We start from the raw sequence: 22,277 nt of genomic DNA, 5'->3' as shown, positions 1-22,277 counted from the left end.
TTGAAAACAATTCGAACATTCATGCATGAAACACTTCAGCTTGGTTGCTCTCCATTAATCGATTCAGCCTGTAAACTGTAAGAGGAATTCATCACATTTCTGCTAAAATGTAACAGAATCTGTCAGCGCAGGAAAACATGAGTGACATTCCAGGTGCACTACACCAAGCATCAATAGCATCAGAAAAAAATACTTTCTCTATAAATTTATGACTTTTTTGTATTGTTTGAAATGTGGTGTGAGGTAACGCTGTCCTTTACTTAGGGAATTCTCGCCTGCAGCAAACAAAAACCAGTTCCGGCACAGGATTTTCCAACAAATCATACAGTCCTTGCATTTTATTCACGCCTCATAAACCACAGCAGCAACAGAAAGTTCACTTAACAGCATTACCAGCATAGCATCCATTATAATGCTTCACTCTGGTTACCAATGTCCAATACGCAGGCTCTCTTAGCCTCACAACTGTCTCACCCAAGTCAGGGCTCCTCATGCGGCTTCAGCATTCCGCACACGTTCATTCCCTCCAGGGAACTCTCAGGCACACATCGCCATTGCTCACAGCCACTTCACACGTGCTGCCAGGCAGGAAGTTCCATCTCTGCGGGACCTTCCACACTGGACCAACCAGGTCCCAGCATTCCTCACATGTGACCTACTCTGGCCACATTATATGGTCTATAGCCACACCCACCGGGTCACGTGACTATGACCTCATCACAGGTCCTTCACACACTCACATAGCTTTTTAATACAGGCATTTTCAGACACACCCCTGGGTGGGTTTGTAGGTAACCGGCCCGCCCAACTTCCGAGTTACCTGGAGACTTCTCCCTTATACCTTGAAATAACATGTCAGCAATAACATTGCTGATCAATACGCATAACTAAGTCTCCATCTCAAAGCCACCCACTTTGAGATACATAACCATCCTTCCGAATTCTGCCACACATCCTTTCATTTGGAACCTCCACACAGCACCCCCTAGCGGACACAGTGGTTACTACACCACAGTGGCTTCACTTGTAAAACTTATTCTTACAAATTATGTGGTGTCGCTACAAACTTCGAAACCATTATTACAATTATGCAGTGTTTATCCATGAAAGTGGTGGTCTTCCATTCCAGAAAAGGTTGACAAATCAATAGGACAAGCTAGCACTTTATGATAAGAGGCAATCTGACTGCCATTTTTTTTTTAAGTCAATGAGGGATTTTTGAAGTTTATTACAAAACTGGTGGTGGAAATACCAAAAATGCGGCCCCTTATGTTAGGGCATAGCCCCCAATTTTCCTGCATTCAGAGGAGCAGTAGCGGCTTTTAATACTCGCCTCTCTCCGACATCTTCAGCGCTCTGTAGCTCCTCCTCCTTGGGGCGGAGCCGCATCTCTCTGCATAAATTAAACTATTCCTTTCTTCTCTCCTCAAGACTCAAACTGGGGCTCTCATGTTTGCAGGTAGCAGCTGTAACGATGAGTCAGTCACAGGCCACAATGATGTAGATAGGAGAAATTGGTAATCTTGAACTGTACTGCAGTTCGTGAACCCAGAAGCAGATTATACATCTACAGTGTATACAGCAGGGCTTTTCTATGTATTTGTATTCTACAGGTGAAGAAAGTCAGATTTTTTTTGTTCCTCTAATAATACTAAAAATAATGAAAATCAGTTACAAAAAAGTAATTTTCTCCTCTTTTTATGTGAGTCTCCCTGGGGGACTTCATCAGACAACCTCTATAACTGCAGTTGGGAGCTAAAGCTACTGAACCACAGGCTTTGATAGTGTGAATAGGAGAATTTTGAATCCTTCTGTATTTCAGCCACTAGCACCACAAGCATATTATACTGAGTGTGGTGTAATGACCACTGTGTTGGCTAGGGGGCGCTGTGTGGATGTCCCAGGAGAGAGGATGAATGGCAGAGACATGAATGACCATTATGTATCTCAAGGTGAGTGGCCTTGAGATGGAGACTGATGTGTGTGTTGATGAGCAGTGATACTGCTGACATGTTGTATCAATGTGTCAGGGAGAAGTCTCCAGGCAACTGGGGAGACGGTCGGACCCAGTTACCTACAAACCCACCCAGGGGGTGTGTTTAAGAACGCTATTCCAAAGTGTCTGTGAATGGTTCATGGAGGTCATTGCCCTGTGACCCGGTGTGCGTGGCTACGGACCATATATGGTGGCCAGGGTAGGTCACATGTGGTGAATGCTGGGACCCGGTTGGTCCAGTGTGGAAGGTCCCACTGAGATGGGGCTTCCTGGCTAACAGCCTGTGAAGTGGCTGTGAGTAATGGCGACGTGTGCCTGTTAGTTCCATGGAGGGAATGAATGTGTGCAGCATGGTGAAGCAGCATGAGGAAACCCTGACAGGGTGAGATAACTTGGTGGCTGGAAAGTCTGCGCATTGAACAGTGCATAACTTGTATGACTACCGGATAACAGAGCTGAACTCTGTAATGGACGCTGTATGCCAAGGAAGAATGGGCAAGTATTTCAGTCTCTCGATGTACAAAACTGATAGAGACATACCCCAAGCGACTTGCAGCTGTAATCGCAGCAAAAGGTGGTGCAACAAAGTATTAAGTTAAAGGGGCCGAATGATATTGCCCGCCCCACTTTTCAGTTTTTGTATTTCCACAAAAATTTAAAATAAATTTCATTCATCTTCACAATTGTGTTTCAATTGTTGTTGATTCTTCACCAAAAATTTAAATTTGGTATCTTTATGTTTGAAGCATGATATGTGAGAAAAGGTTGGAAAGTTCCAGGGCGCCGAATACTTTCGCAAGGCACTGTATACTGCTCAAAAAAAATAAAGGAAACACTATTCAATTTGCAACATGCTGTTTGTGTTCCCTTTATTTTTTTGTGCAGTATATATCAATATATCAAGGGGCAGTATCATGGCAAACATGCCACAATAGCATACATTCTGCCATATGTGGGTACACAATGTAGTTATACAGCACAACAGCAACAACTTATAACTGTCCGGCACATATGACAGCAAATATAAAATGAGTGAAAATACACAGTATAGTTGTGCAGCACATCATAACGTATCTATAAATGTCCAAACCACATGGCAGTACAATTTAAGTCTCTATAGTAATAGTAGCATTTCCAAGCGAAATGGACGTCGGGTGTGGTGGGTTCCCGGTTTTGAGGTTTTTAAGGACTCTAAGACGGAGATTAACAGGAGCAAACAGTTTACCAAGTGGACAAGCAACAGGGGCATCCCCCTGAGAGTCAACAAACTCTCTTTCCAGATCGGAGCACATAGACACCATAACCACTCCTTTTTGAAGAATAGGTACAGGTTCACACTTATCTCCTCCCCCAGGAAAAGGCATTTACCTTAATGTTTTTGTTTCTCTTCCTATATGTGACAAAAAAGTTAAACCTGGTAAAGAAGAATGTACATCTTGTCTGTCGAGGTGTTAGATGTTTTGCCGATTCCAAATATACCAGATTATTATGATCCGTGACTACCACAACTGGGTGAACCGCTGCCTCCAATAAATGACGCCACTCTTCATAAGCCCATTTGATTGCTAAGAGTTCCTTGTTACCATTGTCATAATTTCTCAGCAGTTGTCAGTTTTTTTTAGAAAAATAAGCGCATGGTGGCCATTTACCAGGAGATGCACCCTATAACAATACAGCCCCCACTCCCACCTCAGATGCATCAACCTCAACGATAAAAGGATGAGAGATGTTGGCTCTATAAGAATCGTCGCAGAAGAAAAACACCTCTTCAATGTATCAAATGCCTCCCTGGCAGGACTGGACCCTTGGAGAAGTCCGTCCTCTTCCTTGTCATATCCGTAAAAGGTTTGGCTACTACCAAAAAGTTCTTTATGAATTTACGGCAGTTGGCAAAACTTAAAAAAACCTTTCTAACGCCTTCAAATCCTCAGGATAACCCCAATCCAATACCGCCCAGATTTTTGCCGGATACATGAGAAAACTGGTGGAAGACAACACATATCCTAGGAAAGAGATCTCCTCCTTTACATACAATTTATTGTCTCAGAGTATACGCAAGACCTGTCTGACATGTACCTTGTGGGACTCAAGTTCAGGTGAATAAATTAATTTGTCATCCAGATAGATAACCATGAATCTGCCTACCAGGTAACTAAAGATGTCATTTATAGAGTGTTAATTATAAAAAAGGGGGGGACAGAAGCGCACAATAGGGTCTTATCCAATGATATAAACGTTTCAACAGATATGGATCCACTCACCTGGTTCAGTTGTGTGGAACACAACAACCATAAGCACAAATGGGTAGGATCCGATGAACTGCAGCAATCAGCCGGTCACTAGAATTGCATATATAGGAAGGAGAGAAGTCCGGCTTTCAGGATCGCGCTGTTCCAGTCCAAAGTTCACAAGGAGTTAATCCAAGGACCAAGCAGTGATTATAACTTTCTTTTTAGAGTTTTTGGAATAAAAAGAAAGTTATAATCACTGCTTGGTCCTTGGATTAACTCCTTGTGAACTTTGGACTGGAACAGCGCGATCCTGAAAGCCGGACTTCTCTCCTTCCTATATATGCATTTATAGAGTGTTGAAAGACAGTGGGCATGTTCGTCAACCAAAAGGCATCACCAGATTCTCAGTGTCCCTCAGGTGTATTAAACACTGTTGAGATTATACGATCCTCCCCTGAGGTCCATCTTTGAGAACTATTTTGCCCCTACAATTTGATTAAAGAGGTCTGGAATGAGAGGGAGTGGATAAGGATTACGGACAGTGATCGTATTGAGTTCACGGAAATCCAGGCAAGGGCGTAACCATCTTTTTTCTTTACAAAAAAACACCATGTCAATGGGGGATGAGGATGGTCTGATATGACCTCTAGCCAGGCTTTCCGCAATGAAGTCCTTCATGGCCTGTCTCCCTTGGCCAGAGATATTATATAGTCTGCTCTTGGGCAGCTTGGCACCAAAAATGCGATTAATTGCGCAATCATAAGAACAATGGGGAGGGAGTTCTTGGCTCCCCTGCTCAAAGAACACATCCTCAAAATCTGAAAACTAACTGCACAGACTGGGTCTCCACTCTAGCAAACTGGGTACCCAAGCAGTGTCCTTGATAATACCCACTCCACTTTACTACTTCCCAAGTCTGCCAATCTACTACAGGATTGTGCAGAGCTAGCCAAGGAAATCCTAGTACCACAGGAGAGGGCAGACCCTCTAGCTCATAATGGTCTAACACCTCAGTGTGCATGGCCCCCACCTGAAGCTGTAAGTCTCGGACGACTTGAGTAAAATGCCCCTGTCTCAAGGGGGTGGAGTTGACGGCGATTATGGGTATGGACAGAGTATGTGAAATGAGGCCTTGGGCCTGGATGCACCTAGCATTGATCAAGTTAGACACCGCCCAACTGTCCAGAAATGCAGACACATCCACCTTAACCCATGTGGATTAGAGCTGGTAGGAAAAATGGTGTCCTACCCATGGAGGTAATGAGGACACCTAGGTTGCTAACCTCCCCGCAACCCAGACCACCTAGTTTTCCTGGCAGTTGTTTACTATGTGATAGGGAGGGACACATGCCCAATAAATGGCCCTTTTAACCACAATTGAAACAGTCGCCCCTTACTCTGGACAAAAGTTATTTTACCCGAGTGAGGTGCCGCACCCACCTGCATGGGTTCCTCAGTAGGCTCATTGCTGACCTCCCTTGACCCCGGACCTCCTGCACAAAGAGGTGACTCCCTATGTCTCTGGAGAAGATGACAATCAACCCAGATAGCCAGAGACTTGGCTGCCTCAAGGGAGTCAGGAGACTCATACAGAGCTAAAGCATCCTTCACCCTTACTGTGAGCCCCTCGCAGAACTGACTACAGAGTGCAGGGTCAATCCACTTGGTGTCCGTGACCGACCTCTGGAACTCAGAGCAATATTCCTCCACTGGATGGTATTGTTGCTGAAATTGGCGAAGTTGGACTCAGCTAAGGAGACGTGATTGGGGTCATCATATATAAGGCCTAGTGCCAGAAAAAAATCCATTCACCATCTGAAGCGACTGAAAGTCAGACAGGGGAAAAAATGCCCACACTTGGGGGTCCCCCTGGAGGAGTAACATTACTATCCCCACACTTTGCTCCTCTGTACCGAAGGAAACGGGACGCAACCTGAAGTACAGTTTACAGGCCTCCTGGAACACAGCAAACTTGTCTATCCCCCAGAGAATCTGTCAGATGAAGTGATCTTGGGCTCCACTATGGTTTGCTGAGGAGATAAGAGCCCTACACCACATGTATCAGGGTGCTGAAAAACCACCATGTGTAAATCTGCCACCTCCAGACTGAGGTACCGCAGTTGCCCTGTCAGAGCAGCAATTGGATCCATAATGGATCAGAAAAAAAGGGTACGGTCAGAGCTAATGTCACAACACAGCTGTCGGGTGACCGGGGACCAGGGGCTCCTTCACTGTCCTTAACACTAGGGTCACCCTAGATCATCCTACTACCAGGGATGCTTCTGCAGGTGAAGATGCCAGGGCCTCCACCCTTGTTTTATCTCTTAAGTTAGCCCTCCGTCTGTTTTCTTGCCCCACCCAGGGAAGAGGGGAGCTACTGTGCATTGTAGTACACCAACCCGACAATCAAGGCAACACAAACAAGGGTTAACAGAAAACTCCAGGCATACAAAATATTCACTCACATAACAGAGGAATTCACCAGGGCGTGGAGGTAAGGGAATAAACCAAAATAGAGAAGGATAGAGAATTTCCACACCTTCAAACCAAGCAACAGTCACTGATAACGCCTCCAAATCTCCTCATGAACTCCTCTTCCTCCATTAGCCATGCAGCAAATGCTAACTCTGACAAGAATTTGCAACAGAGCCCAAATTATAAAGGGAAAGGAAAGGCTAACCAAACACAACTGTAAGCACAGGGATTTCCAAAATGGCCAATTAACCCCTGTTCTGCCAGGAGAAATAAACTCTTAAAATGAAAGAGAAGTGCTTCTTCTCAGCGCCGGAGTAGGAGCCATCAGACACTGTGATCTTGTGGCTCCACACTGTTGCGGTAACCCCGTGACAGATGTCTCTTGTGGGAGCAGCGCTGGTCTCCGTTCAATCGTTTTCTCCTTACAATGTGCACCGACAGAGCTCTCTGCTGCTGACTCTTCACTTCTGATCAGAGCTATCGAGAGAGCGCATTGTCACTGTACACTAAGAAAAGAGCAGTGCACAGGGATCTACTGAAAATCCATTGGAATTGAAAACAGACGTGTGCTCAGTACAGCAGGGACCATCCCAGCCCCTGAAAAAGAGGTCTCTGAAGACAATTCTTTTGAGGGGGGGGAGGCTGAAGCAGTGACAGGAGCCTTGGCTCCCTGATGATGGTTCATTTCAGTATCGGGTGGCACGGTGGCTCAGTGGTCCTGGGTTCGAATCCCACCAAGGACAACATCTGCAAGGAGTTTGTATGTTCTCCCCGTGTTTGCGTGGGTTTCCTCCGGGTACTCCGGTTTCCTCCCACATTCTAAAGACATACTAATAGGGAATTTAGATTGTGAGCCCCATCGGGGACAGTGATGATAATGTGTGTGCAAACTGTAAAGCGCTGCGGAATATGTTAGCGCTATATAAAAATAAAGATTATTATTATTAGTATCCAACATGCACTGGGGATTCTCACATGAGCCATAATCAAAGAGGAAGTAGTTGAAAAAAAATAAAGCAGTTAGTGTAGTTAAGGAAGGATAGAGAATTTTAAATAAAAGTACATTAGAAAAAAAGATTAGATTATAGCATGAACTAGATTTTAGGATAAAAAAATTTAATTCAGTATTGGACCACCCCTTTTGATCAATCCCTCCCATATTATATAGCATTCCCTGTTTGTTCTATATAGCACTGTCCCTTATTACATAGCATTGCTTTCTGTTATGTATAGCACAGTCCCGTTTTATATAGAATCCTCTTGTTGTAGATAGTGCCTTTTTTATTCCATAATATACTCTATTATGTATAGTGCTATGTTTTTTTATAGTGCTGTACAGTGCAATACATCAGGGGAGATGAGGTGATACATCAATCACTTAGGGGTCCCACACTCTGTAAACTGCCCGGATCCAGGCAACTCTTAATCTGCCCCATACTGTTTAATCCTGTTGAACTTTGTCTGGCAGAAATAATTTTAAAGTCATCCGAATGTCTTAATCTTTTCAGAACAGTATATGAAAAGAACATTTCACATACTGTATTAGTTAGTTTTGTTGTTTTAGTCCATCGAAGTGAAACCAATTTATTACATTCATGAGATACCATCTGAGGGTTTATAGTGGCGTCAGTGCTTAAGTCTCTACAGATTAGACATTTTAGAAAGAGAACACAAAATTAATATTTCTGTTGTATTTAAAGAAAAGCTTTCCCCAGTTGAAAAGTGGTCAGGTCTTGCTCTTATTTTATTCCAGCTGCTCTCAGAGTTGAAGGGAGCTAGTATTTTAACAAGTAACAAAAGGTGGTGTGCAATTTCTTAGGGCTTAGTATGTCAATAAACAGATACAAGAGGCAAAGTCAGGAGAGACAGATCCTTAGAAATCATGCAATGGTCGCTAAATCACAGAAGAACATGTATTCAAATACACTGATATGGTCTCTGGGAATTGAAACCTAGTGGAGATTCACACTCTACCTCAAGCACCTTGACTCCTACTGCAGGCATATTTAAGAAAGTTGGCATCCAATTCAAGAGCATACCACGTGTTACGAGTATGCCACTAGGTTCAGATAGGGCAGGACAGGTCTCATTAATTCTTTGGTACTCTTGGGGAACCGTTACTCAGGCTGACCATGTACTGCAGCTTCCTCAGGCACAAGATGGATCCACTTGCTTACACTTATAAAATTGATAAAGTCCTCATGAACATGAACAGTATACAGTAGTTTAATGTCAAAGCACATTCAGTACAATTCCATTCTCTTAAGCACAGGCTTTATAACAGTACAGCTGCTTCTTAGAGGCACATTGACTAGCAGTCTGCTTTGTTAGCACTGTTCAGCACAGATCAAGACTCTACAAAGGCACAGCAGTACACAGCATTTCTTCTAGCACAGTGAGATGGAGGAGGGGGGAGGTGTTGTGAGTTCATTTTCTGGTCTACCAGTTGTGAGTTCTCCTTCCAGGCTCCCTCTGGTGGTAACAGGAGGTTGTGAGGCTGATTTAATCAGTAGAGATCTGCCACCTGATAATGAGGATGACGATTGGACCTCAGGAATCTCAGATTGGATTTAAGACAGCCGACGCCCTACTCTGGTGCTGGTGATTCCTTCTGCTTGTCAGGTCTTGCTTCTCAGCTCTGTTCCAGTCAGCTCAAGCTAAGTTTTCTGCTAATGTTCACACTTGATTTTGTTGGTCTATTCAGTTTTTTGTGTGGTCAGCCAGCCTCGGCTGGGGCTGTGCTGAATTTCCACTCTTATTTATCTGTATTTGCCAATTTGCTTTTTGTCCTTTATTAGATTGGCCTCTTTTTGCTCTGTCGCAGAATATTTCAGAGTGCTGATATAGTGGGAGAAGTCTGGTGACTTCAGGGTTAATTTTGTTATCAGAAATGTTGGACATTATTTTGTAGGGTTTTGTGCAGATTGCAGACAGTGTCTTTCCTTTCCTTTCCTTTCTAGTTAGTTTGGGCCCCATCATTTGCTCAGCCTATTTTCCTGCCTGTGTTTGTGTTTTCTTCTTGTTTCACCATCAATACATGTGTGGGGGCTGTCTATTCCTTTGGGGTCTGCTCTGGGGCAGTTAGTTTTCCCCTTTTCTTGCTTTAGGCTTATTTAGTCCTCCGGCCGTGACGAGGCGTCTAGGTTCATCATAGGTACGCTCCACGGCTGCTGCTAGTTGTGTGGTTAGGATCAGGGATCTGCAATCTGCATAGTTACCAACCTCTCTGGTTTTTCTGGGGCTTAGCTTGTTTAGGCTTTTTCCTCCTCGGTTAACCATTCATAACAGGGAGGGTTTGCTGAGAGAGATTATCCCTGTGACATGATTCCTAAGTAAGAGTAAGATAAGAGTACTTATCTCCATTCTCCTGATAGACTTTCCCAACCAGCAGTCCAGGGGTTAGCCCAGCTCCACTCAGTACTGGAATCCTGTGCCCCTATTGTTCACTTGCCTGAATGTTTTTGGCAGGGCTGTGGAGTTGGAGTCGTGGAGTCGGAGTCGGAGTCGGTGCTCATTTTGGTGGAGTCGGAGTTGGAGTCGATATAAAATGAACCGACTCCAACTCCTAAAACATATAATAAATTGGGTACAGTAGTTCAATGTAGAATGTGCTGAATATTTTTTCATAGGAATTTGGGAAAGTTATGAAATGTCCTATAGATGGCTGTTCTATTCCTGATCTAAGGCTACATTCACACACAGCGTTTTTCCTGCGTTTTTTGAGGATACGTTTTTCAGTTGCAAAAGCAGATCAGCTTTTCAAAAAAACGCATCACCTGAAAGGTTTTTGAGCTCATAGATAATGTTTTCAATAGCAAAAGCAGATTAGAAATCTGCTCTATCTATCTACCTATCCATTTATCCATATCTGACTATCCATATCATATCTGTACCAAAAAGAATGAAAGATGGATAGCACACAGACTAACACTCCTTTTTTTTTTTTTTTTAGCACCAGACAGGTACACCTCATAGCTGCCCAAAAGGACTCCCAGGACAGGCATTGCTCATCTTCAGTAACACATCAACATCAATTGATAGTTGGAATAAATAGAGTGCATTCATCAAGACATCTTCTTAAGGTGCAGGCTTTATTTTCAAGTGTAGGGGTGTGCAGTATGAGGTTCTGCAGCAGCTGAGGTGTGCAGTATGAGGTTCTGCGGAACAGTATGAGGTTCTGCTCCCCCCAGGTTTGATCCTGGCTATGCCCATGGTGTGAATGTAGCCTGAGGATCTAGGCTTTGTCTTAGCTGAGATAAGTCATAGTGTGTGTGTGTATATATATACATATACATACATACATACACATACAGTACAGACCAAAAGTTTGGACACACCTTCTCATTCAAAGAGTTTTCTTTATTTTCATGACTATGAAAATTGTAGATTCACTCTAAAGGCATCAAAACTATGAATTAACCCTGGGCCTCTGCTAACCACTCCCTGTCTCCTGTAACTGTGTTAATCCCTCTAGTTGCTGGATGCTTTTGAAGCAACAATATTTAGCACTATTTCTGCATGTCACACACGGCGTTGGAATATAGGTATTTAGGTGACCAAACTGGGTACAATCCACCTTTTTCCCCTTGTAATCTTTCATACAACTTAGGAGGTGCTTATAAATCTGCCTGTCACAATGATTTAAAATATCTGAAGGACACTTCCTTTATAAGGAAAGAAAGATTTTACTTTAAGATGATCATAGTAATTTAAGAAGATGAGAAGTGTTTAAAATCTAACAAAATATCTGTGGGGTAAATTGGCAAAAATGTCATATTTGTCAAAAACCTGTGTGTTCGAATCCTTCTTGGCTTCTTGTAAAATGGGCTTTAGAAACATAACGTAAAGGTTGCAAATTTTTACAATGAATCCAGATATTTCAATACATTCACCAAGTATACCAATTTATCTTCAATTGATACAATATATCAACATGATGGTAATTTTAAACATTGTCATAAATTCATAGCCTTCAGAAGTTTATGTATATGTCTTTAAAAAGGTTGTCCGGTCTTCTGCTAAAAGTCAGCAGACACTCTGTGACTGCAAACTTCTGAACTCATAGAGAGCATGACCACATGTCAGGATTCTTCAATGTTGATGGTGAGAACGGGCAGGCGACTTACGTACTTCCGGTGACATTCAAACTAGATGCGCTCAGCCTCTCTCACTACACTTTTATTGATTAGTATTGTGAGGAAAGAGGGAGACACAAGTGCAATATAGGGTCTTATCCCACAAATAAAGTAAGCGGTTTGACAAAAAACTGCTCACCTGGTAGTAGGTATTCAAAGCATATATAGATAAGGGCTGCTGCAGATCCACAAGTAGGTCACCTATATGAAACAGAACTCTGCAAAGGAATACGTGTATTTCGTCCGCGCTGCCCAAATGATGAAATTCCAGAAGGTTAATAAAGTTTGACAGTGGTTTATTCTATGCGTTTCAAGGTTTTTTGCAACCTCTTCTTCAGGAAATACCACCTGAAGAACCACTTTTCTTTTGACTAATGTTTAATTTTTTCCCCACACAGAAACTGGAGCAGCACAACACAAACTTTATTTTTTCACTAATGTTTTTCTCTTTTTTTCACTGAACCTAGTGCAGCACCACACAACCCGGAGCCTCCTCAGTTGAAGCAGCCCCTCATCTACCAGGCACTGAACAGATGCAGTACCAGTCATCCACCAGTGATGGAGCAACCTTGCAGGCTTCACAGACTGGGGAAGAGGCAGTCGGTCCATCAGGTTTTCTCCTCTCCCAGCCCTCTGCCTCTGCTTTTGCTGGGTCTTCTCATCAGTGGCCGAGGGCCTTGGAGAGGTCAGGCATGCCCGAGTTTCTTCAATTAAGCTCGGTCTTCCAGGACGGGGTTAGGTTCAGTGCTGACAGAGTGAAGAGTGGGTTCAAGCAAGTCAAGAATCACCTAAACTGCCTGGAAGCTGACCTTAATAGACCAGCGTGGCATTTTTTTCTGCAATTGAACGGAGCGTGTTGGAAAACCTTACGCCTCAACTCCAGCTGTCAGTTATGCAGACCTGCCAAGTTGCTTACAGCCACGCATTACAGCAGCAGCAGTCCCAATCCTACACTCAACAGGCCGGAGGATACTACCAGCTGCAAATCTACTATCCAGCTCCCACTGCACCGAACTATCGGCCACCACCACCGCCTCCAGTTCACCAAGCGACCACGCTGCAAGTCCTTCAACCCTGCAGCTGGCAGCATCCACCATGCTTTAGTGTACAGCACCCCTGCAGCCATCAGGATCTACAGTGCTGCCCAGTCCACCACCCCTGCCCACTCCAGCACCCCTGCCCACTACAGCACCCCTAATGCGGCCCAGTCCAGCACCATGGCCAATGACCGCTACAGACCCCAGCACTCCCACTCAGCCAAGAAAAGCAAGGTCTAAAAAAAAATCTTGGCATCAGGACCAAAATCAGAAGCCAAAAAAATATTCCCACCTTGAACCCACCACCTCCACCCTCACCTACCAATTTGTCACTAAATTCCCTTGTGTTTCTGTCTGTTCCTTCTGATTCCCATGATTCTACTTTGTCATCTTTCCCCAATGTCTCCACTGCCATCCCTGATCCAATCCTTCAATTGGTTTTCCCTTCCCCTGTTGGTTGTCCCTTCCCCTGTAACCCTATCCTCATCAACTACCAATCCTCACAGCGCCACACCCCCAAGGTCCTACCCATTTCACCCTCATATAAACCCCGAAGAAAAAATAAATCACCCCAACCTTAACCTTTTTTTGTTAAAAATGTTAATAATAAAATTTATTAAATTCTTGAAAATAAAAGTTGTTGTATTTTGTTACCACTATACCTTGTTTTTTTTATGTTTATGAGCCACCGCCGACACAAGCACACTTGTTTTTTGAGGTAAAGTACAACACAAACACACTTTTTCTGGGAGGGAAGGTACTTTATATTTAAATCAGGAAACATTAGGGGTAAATTATTACATGTACATGTTAACATCGCAGGTATATTTAACATAACAGGTATGTAATATTTGACCTTACAGGTACATAACAGGTACAAAACATAACAGGTATATTTAACTTAGGGGCTTAAATCATTTTGTCTTGCCATGCCACACGTCCATTATCTGAAACAAAGTAAGCGGCAAACTTATCCCTCATCTGGGCAACTTCAACAGAGGTTCTCAGAGGGTGAAATTGGTAATCATGCAATGTAAAAGGTTCCTCAGGTTGTAAACTGAGTTGCTCTTTTACCATTAATTAGTTGTGCAGAAGAACACATGCTTTCACAACCTCATCAATAGTGACAATTTTCAGGTTAATGGATATGCACAAAATGCGCCATTTCGATACCAGCAATCCAAATGCACACTCCACGGTTCTTCGTGCCCTTGTCAGTCTGTAGTTGAAAATTTTTTGGTGTGATTTAAGTTTCTACTAGAGTATGGTTTAATGAGGTTGGCACACATTTGGAAGGCCTCACCACCAACAGCAGCAAAAGGCATTGGCGGTCCATCAGTGTTGGGCAGAGGTTGTGGCGGCAGAAAATTATAATCATTCCCATACAGACGTTGGCCCATGTCTGAGTTTTTGAACGTCTGCGAGTCATTGCCTCATCTGAAAGAGCCAATGTCCATGGCAACGAATTTACAATCGGCATCCACTTCCAGCTGGATTCATAATCCTAATGTGTTTGCCATCCACAGCCCTCTAAACAATTAGAAAAATGTGCAAATTTGCTGGAATTTGGAAGTATTTGCAATCCAGAGTTCACTTGTGGGTTGGGGGTGGAATTCTTGCCGTATAATGCCAACTAAATCACGAAAAGTGTCTACAATAATCCCAGAATGGGTGGATACCCCAATCCAGAATTGGAAATGTAACGAGGACAATGTCTCTCCAGTAGCCAGGAAACTGCGGAAAAGAAAATGAAAAACAAAAATCAGTACACTGCTTAGGGTTAGGGATAGTAATAGGGTTAGGGATAGGGTTAGTGATAGGATTAGGGATAGGGTAGGGTGAGGGTTCAACACTACATACCTCAGGGTGACCAAGAGACTTTCCTCAGCAGGAATTACTCACCGGAGCTGTTTGTCCTGCCTGGCGATAGATCATTGGACACACAGCAGCAACTCTGTTGCGGCATCCTCATGTAGTCAAAAAACTTCTCTTGGCTATGCTGCAGCTCGGTGTACAAGGAGTGGTAGGCTCCATGGCTTTCTCGGAGTTCAAGGATGGGGTGATGCCAATAACGATGACGATGTCTTCTCAGTCTTTCTATTCTTCTGTGTTCTTGACAAGCAAAAGCAAAGGCAGCAACCAACTTCAATTGTAAATCCAGATCTTCTAGAAAGCTGTCCAGGTTAAGATCCAACTTGCAGGTAGATACAGTAGCCAAAGACGAGGATTTCCTCAGTGTGTATATACAGTGGGGAAAAAAAGTATTTAGTCAGTCAGCAATAGTGCAAGTTCCACCACTTAAAAAGATGAGAGGCGTCTGTAATTTACATCATAGGTAGACCTCAACTATGGGAGACAAACTGAGAAAAAAAAATCCAGAAAATCACATTGTCGGTTTTTTTTCATTTTATTTGCATATTATGGTGGAAAATAAGTATTTGGTCAGAAACAAGCAATCAAGATTTCTGGCTCTCACAGACCTGTAACTTCTTCTTTAAGAGTCTCCTCTTTCCTCCACTCATTACCTGTAGTAATGGCATCTGTTTAAACTTGTTATCAGTATAAAAAGACACCTGTGCACACCCTCAAACAGTCTGACTCCAAACTCCACTATGGTGAAGACCAAAGAGCTGTCAAAGGACACCAGAAACAATATTGTAGCCCTGCACCAGGCTGGGAAGACTGAATCTGCAATAGCCAACCAGCTTGGAGTGAAGAAATCAACTGTGGGAGCAATAATTAGAAAATGGAAGACATACAAGACCACTGATAATCTCCCTCGATCTGGTGCTCCACGCAAAATCCCACCCCGTGGGGTCAGAATGATCACAAGAACAGTGAGCAAAAATCCCAGAACCACGCGGGGGACCTAGTGAATGAACTGCAGAGAGCTGGGACCAATGTAACAAGGCCTACCATAAGTAACACACTACGCCACCATGGACTCAGATCCTGCAGTGCCAGACGTGTCCCACTGCTTAAGCCTGTACATGTCTGGGCCCGTCTGAAGTTTGCTAGAGAGCATTTGGATGATCCAGAGGAGTTTTGAGAGAATGTCCTATGGTCTGATGAAACCAAACTGGAACTGTTTGGTAGAAACACAACTTGTCGTGTTTGGAGGAAAAAGAATACTGAGTTGCATCCATCAAACACCATACCTACTGTAAAGCATGGTGGTGGAAACATCATGCTTTGGGGCTGTTTCTCTGCAAAGGGGCCGGGACGACTGATCCGGGTACATGAAAGAATGAATGGGGCAATGTATCGTGAGATTTTGAGTGCAAACCTCCTTCCATCAGCAAGGGCATTGAAGATGAAACGTGGCTGGGTCTTTCAACATGACAATGATCCAAAGCACACCGCCAGTGCAACGAAGGAGTGGCTTCGTAAGAAGCATTTCAAGGTCCTGGAGTGGCCTAGCCAGTCTCCAGATCTCAACCCTATAGAAAACCTTTGGAGGGAGTTGAAAGTCCGTGTTGCCAAGCGAAAAGCCAAAAACATCACTGCTCTAGAGGAGATCTGCATGGAGGAATGGGCCAACATACCAACAACAGTGTGTGGCAACCTTGTGAAGACTTACAGAAAACGTTTGACCTCTGTCATTGCCAACAAAGGATATATCACAAAGTATTGAGATGAAATTTTGTTTCTGACCAAATACTTATTTTCCACCATAATATGCAAATAAAATGAAAAAAAAAACAGACAATGTGATTTTCTGGATTTTTTTTTCTCAGTTTGTCTCCCATAGTTGAGGTCTACCTATGATGTAAATTACAGACGCCTCCCATCTTTTTAAGTGGTGGAACTTGCACTATTGCTGACTGACTAAATACTTTTTTTCCCCACTGTATATATATATATATATATATATATGTATATACACTCACTGGCCACTTTATTAGGTACACCTGTCCAACTGTGTGTTAAGACTTAATTTCTAATCAGCCAATCACATGGCGGCAACTCAGTGCATTTAGGCATGTAGACATGGTCAAGACAATCTCCTGCAGTTCAAACCGAGCATCAGTATGGGGAAGAAAGGTGATTTGAGTGCCTTTGAACGTGGCATGATTGTTGGTGCCAGAAGGGCTGGTCTGAGAATTTCAGAAACTGCTGATCTACTGGGATTTTCACGCACAACCATCTCTAGGGTTTACAGAGAATGGTCCGAAAAAGAAAAAAAATCCAGTGAGCGGCAGTTCTGTGGCCGGAAATGCCATGTTGATGCCAGAGGTCAGAGGAGAATGGGCAGACTGGTTCGAGCTGATAGAAAGGCAACAGTGACTCAAATTGCCACCCGTTACAACCAAGGTAGGCAGAAGAGCATCTCTGAATGCACAGTGCGTCGAACTTTGAGGCAGATGGGCTACAGCAGCAGAAGACCACACTGGGTACCATTCCTCTCAGCTAAGAACAGGAAACTGAGGCTACAATTTGCACAAGCTCATCGAAATTGGACAGTTGAAGATTGGAAAAACGTTGCCTGGTCTGATGAGTCTCGATTTCTGCTGCGACATTCGGATGGTAGGGTCAGAATTTGGCGTAAACAACATGAAAGCATGGATCCATCCTGCCTTGTATCAACGGTTCAGGCTGGTGGTGGTGGTGTCATGGTGTGGGGAATTTTTTCTGGGCACTCTTTGGGCCCCTTGGTACCAATTGAGCATCGTTGCAACGCCACAGCCTACCTGAGTATTGTTGCTGACCATGTCCATCCCTTTATGACCACAATGTACCCAACATCTGATGGCTACTTTCAGCAGGATAATGCGCCATGTCATAAAGCTCGAATCATCTCAGATTGATTTCTTGAACATGACAATGAGTTTACTGTACTCAAATGGCCTCCTCAGTCACCAGATCTCAATCCAATAGAGCATCTTTGGGATGTGGTGGAACGGGAGATTCGCATCAGGGATGTGCAGCCTACAAATCTGCGCCAACTGTGTGATGCCATCATGTCAATATGGTCCAAAATCTCTGAGGAATGCTTCCAGCACCTTGTTGAATCTCTGCCACGAAGAATTGAGGCAGTTCTGAAGGCAAAAGGGGGTCCAACCCCTTACTAGCATGGTGTACCTAATAAAGTGGCCAGTGAGTGTATATATATATAGAAATCCCATGAGACACGCCTACTGGGTGTCTGATGTCAAGGAAAAGCTATTGGAAAAAATTGGAAATTTCTAGAGCATGAGCATAAAAAACAAAAATGCATGCCAAAACGCATACACACGCATGTAAGCGCTGCATTTTTTTTCTGTCATGCGTAAGATGATGCGGATAAAAAACCCTGCATAAACATGCTTTTGCATGCGTTTTTGCATGTGTTTGGGAATGCAGATGATACGCTCCGGACTCAACCACAAATTTGAACCTAGCCTTAGCAGTTTACATATTTCACCCACAGACCATGGGGCAGAGTACCCCTACATTAGCAGCTTAGAAATTTCACCCACAGAGACAAACTTTTATCTTCAGTAGCGTACAGTAGAGCAGCCACAGATAAAAAAAAGCTTGCAGATTGATTCTATATACAGATATTAGTGATGAGGGAACATGCTCGCCACTACTCGTTACTCGCCTGAGTATCATGGTACTCAGTGTACTCGGTGAGCACCGAGAATTTCTGGGATTACTCGGTGGGAACTTGGGTCTCCACCCAGCTTTTTTGGCAGACTTTACAGACCCAATCACGATGCAGGGATTGTCTGCCAGGCAAAGAAATGCCGCAGCCATCTTTGTTGTGGTCGTGCAGTGATTGGCTGCCTGCACAGCATTATCAGGGGTATAAGAGACCGGACGCCGCCCTGCTTGGCGCATTCAACTCCGGATTTAGATAGTGTAGGGAGACTGCTGCCGAGATAGGGTCAGAATTGGGAATTTATTAGTCAGTGTGGGGTCTACCATCGTAAACTACTCAAATCCAGATAAACCAACAGTCCTTCTAAGGACTAATTCCAGAGTATATAGATTCCAGTGTTAGGTAGGCAGGGTAGTGTACGTCGTTCTATACACATCAGTGCAAGGCCTGCAGACACTGTATGTGTGTATATAGATCACTGCATACATCAAGAGGATCCATTCCCTTCCTGTGTTCTGGTGCTTCTGCTGCTACCTGTAGGATATATTGGCTGTATATACCTAGCCCCAGGTGTAATTGGCTTGGAAATTTTTTTGGCCAGGGCTAATAGAGTTTTTTTTATTGCAAAGCAATCCAGAGCACTTTTTTCCCTCCATTTGCTTTTTGACAGTGCACAGTACAGCCTGATCCTTTTCCTAGCACAGCGTGAAAATCCAGCAATTTTAAAGGGATCCCAAACATCCCTTCTGAGTGGGCAGAGAAAAATTTAATTTTTATGTGGTACGGTTGAGTAGATTTTTTTTGAGTGTCTTACACAATTTCTTGACACTATTTTGCTGTACCCCCCAAAAAATACATACAGGCCACATATTTTACAGTGTGGTATATCGGTGACATGCCTCATCCATCCGTCTGCTAAAAATTTTGCTCTTTTTAGCCCTAAATTCAATTTTTTTTGCTGTTTGGCACTGTACTTATATACAGCACTATTTACCCAAAAATTAAAAAAATTACAGGCCACACATCTCTGCACCAGCTGATATCTGTGCCTGCTCAAAGTTTGGCCAGTTTACGGCAGTTTTCTTTTTTTGTCCTGGGTGTCACTGTACTTATATACAGCAGTAGAGTTGAGCGACTTTTGGTTTTTTATGGTCGAGTTTCGTTTCGTGAAACCCGACTTTTCCAAAAGTCGGGTCGAGCAAGATCGGCCGATTATAGGGAAAAGTCGGGGTCATCCCGAAACACGAAACCCAATGTAAGTCAATGGGGAATAAAAGTCGGCAGTGAGAGGAGGACAGGAAACACACCTACAGTGCTCATTTGAATGTCAAAAGCATCAATTCTTCTTACTTAAGCTGGTCAACCTTAATTAACTTCATAATACAAGTTACACACTGAAAAATGGGGGTTATTTGGCTAAAGTTGTGGGGGGGGTAGGGCTGGCTCCAGGTTTTCATGTGCCCTGGGCGAAAGAGCGCCCCTTTAACACATAATACCACAACTCATCATGCTCTGATACGGCAGAGAAATAGCGGTATAGTACAATGAAAAATACTTCACTTTTTACATCTCATGACGAGGCCCATCTATTTCTCCATACAGAATCATTGGTCCCATATAATGTTTGAAACAGTATATGATGAGCTCCACATCATGCTACAGTATATGTTGGTCCCCATGGATGAAGCTCCACTGTCTTATGGGCCCAAATAATGCTCCAAACATAATGGGCCCCATTTCTAATGCTCTAGTGTATAATGGGCCCTGTAAATGCTGCTCCAGTGTCTGATGTCCACCTTTGGAATGTTCCAGTGTATGGTGGGCCCCATCTATCATTCTCCAGAGTATAGTGCTCCCCAAAAATTGCTGTCCCAACATTGAAAACAATGAAATAAGTCTCCTTGCTAGGGAATCCCTGTACTAGTCTGAACTCCTCGTCGTCCCCATCTTCCATCTCAAAGCACAGTATTTCAACCTTGCAAGTGCTGTGATCCTGAGCAAGCAGGGGGGGCCCACTCGTTGGCGACGGCACTGGCACAGGGCCTCTGATAGTACGGTGGTGTGTCTGATGGCGGGTGGGCCGAACCTGCACTTTCATCTGCAGCTTCCTCTTTGTCACAGTGTAAGATGGAACTGTATATGGGAAGGGTAACCTGAGTTTCATCAGGGTCAGATTCAGGCCGGGTAGTGTGCCAGGGGAATGTAGTGGTCTGGGTCAATGTACCAGCAGATTCATCGAGCAGTGGCTGGGCATCAGTGCACTTGTGTCGCACCCAGGAGTACGGTCGCCACAGTGGCATTACCTTCCTCCTAGGGAGTGTGATGTCATGCTTGGGAGCAACGAAGGATCTCTCTAGCAGGTTAACTGATTGGGCGGCGTTATTCCCATGAGTCATGACCCTCCAAACAGCGTTCATGAAGGCAAAGTGTTTGTTTTACGTGGGCAGTATGGTTGCAAAGCTGAACCTTAAAGGAATGTCCAGAAGGGCACCACCAGGAGTGGAGCCTACGGCGTAATTTGACTCAACACGGGCAACCTCAACCATGCCAGCTACAGAACAGATGCACACATTGCAAGCTTAATTCCATTAACGAACGAGACTCCGTCATGCCCCGCGGTCCGAGTCCGGCTTACTAGAGGGACACGTGAGGCTCTGGCACATGAGATTGGCCAATAACTGGTGTGTCATGCCCTTACATGTCCGTGGCTGCATGTGCGCTACACTGAAAAGGCCAGCGTTTGTCGCTTACAGGTGCAGATAACCCGCTGAACAACGTTAGTGATGGGGATCACTGATTACAATTATTACTCGCGAACGATGATTTCCCAGTAAGTGCAGGTCAACCGCAGTTCCGGAATTAGGCCTAACCGTCATTCCTGAAAAAAAATGAAAAACTTACGTGTGCAAACCACAGGTGCTGTAGCTTGCTTAACAGCTCGCCAGCCGTTCTCACGCCCATTATGGGTTACACGTGATTGCACAAAGGTGAGAAAGGGTACCGTATCCCCGGATAACATGTATGGATAGCGTACACATTCAAAAGATATGTCTATACATCAGGAGGCAGGCTCAGATGGTGTTAGGCCCAGTATGGCTTGCACGTGATTGCACAAAGGTGAGAAAGGGTACCGTATCCCCGGATAACATGTATGGATAGCGTACACATTCAAAATATATGTCTATACATCAGGAGGCAGGCTCAGACGGTGTAAGGCCCAGTATGGCTTGCAAGTGATTGCACAAAGGTGAGAAAGGGTACCGTATCCCCGGATAACATGTATGGATAGCGTACACATTCAAAAGATATGTCTATACATCAGGAGGCAGGCTCAGACGGTGTCAGGCACAGTATGGATTTGACGGCCCAGACTACACAGCGGAGGAGCAGGGAGAGGTAAAGATTGCAAATGCTGGGGCCCTGCCCAAGCAAGGGGGGCCCAATCGTGGCCGTCGGTACTGGCACTGGGCCCCTCATAGTACGGCGGTGTGTCTGACGGCGGGTGTGCACCACCACCGTCAAAGACACTTGATTGCACTATGAGGGACCCTGTGCCAGTGCCTGCGCCCAAGAGTCGGCCTACCCACCTGTCCAGGGCAACGGCACTCGCACAGTGTCATGCGCTAGGTGGTGACCCCGGCCATGGGGGGGGAGGCAGCACTGTTAGGGAGTTTTAGAAAGTGGCATATGTTGATGTTGGACATTCAGCTGATGCAAAAGGCGAAATAAGTCAAGTCCCAGGAAGAGGTGGACCAAAGCAAGCCATTTTTCTGTCACCCTATGTGTCATCAGGGGAAGGTGGGACAAAATCCTTGGAAA

General features: G+C 44.3%; 1 protein-coding gene across 1 annotated transcript in view; it reads right to left on the bottom strand.

Annotated features, from left to right (window-relative positions):
* The window catches only part of CILP2 (cartilage intermediate layer protein 2), a 53,360-nt gene extending 52,767 nt beyond the window's left edge, over nucleotides 1-593 (bottom strand). The window contains exon 1 of the mRNA XM_073551328.1: nucleotides 475-593. Within this exon, the coding sequence (XP_073407429.1) occupies nucleotides 475-493 (19 nt within the window). The 5' untranslated portion in view covers nucleotides 494-593. The remainder of the gene's footprint in view (nucleotides 1-474) is intronic.
* Between the last annotated feature and the right edge of the window lie 21,684 nt (nucleotides 594-22,277).

This window comes from Dendrobates tinctorius, unplaced genomic scaffold (genome assembly GCF_039654945.1).
Source record: "Dendrobates tinctorius isolate UK_male_01 unplaced genomic scaffold, ASM3965494v1 ptg000175l, whole genome shotgun sequence".
NCBI classification, from domain to species: Eukaryota; Metazoa; Chordata; class Amphibia; order Anura; family Dendrobatidae; genus Dendrobates; species Dendrobates tinctorius.
The sequence above is the reverse complement of the archived record's forward strand: the minus strand, read 5'-3'. Positions and strand labels throughout refer to the sequence as shown.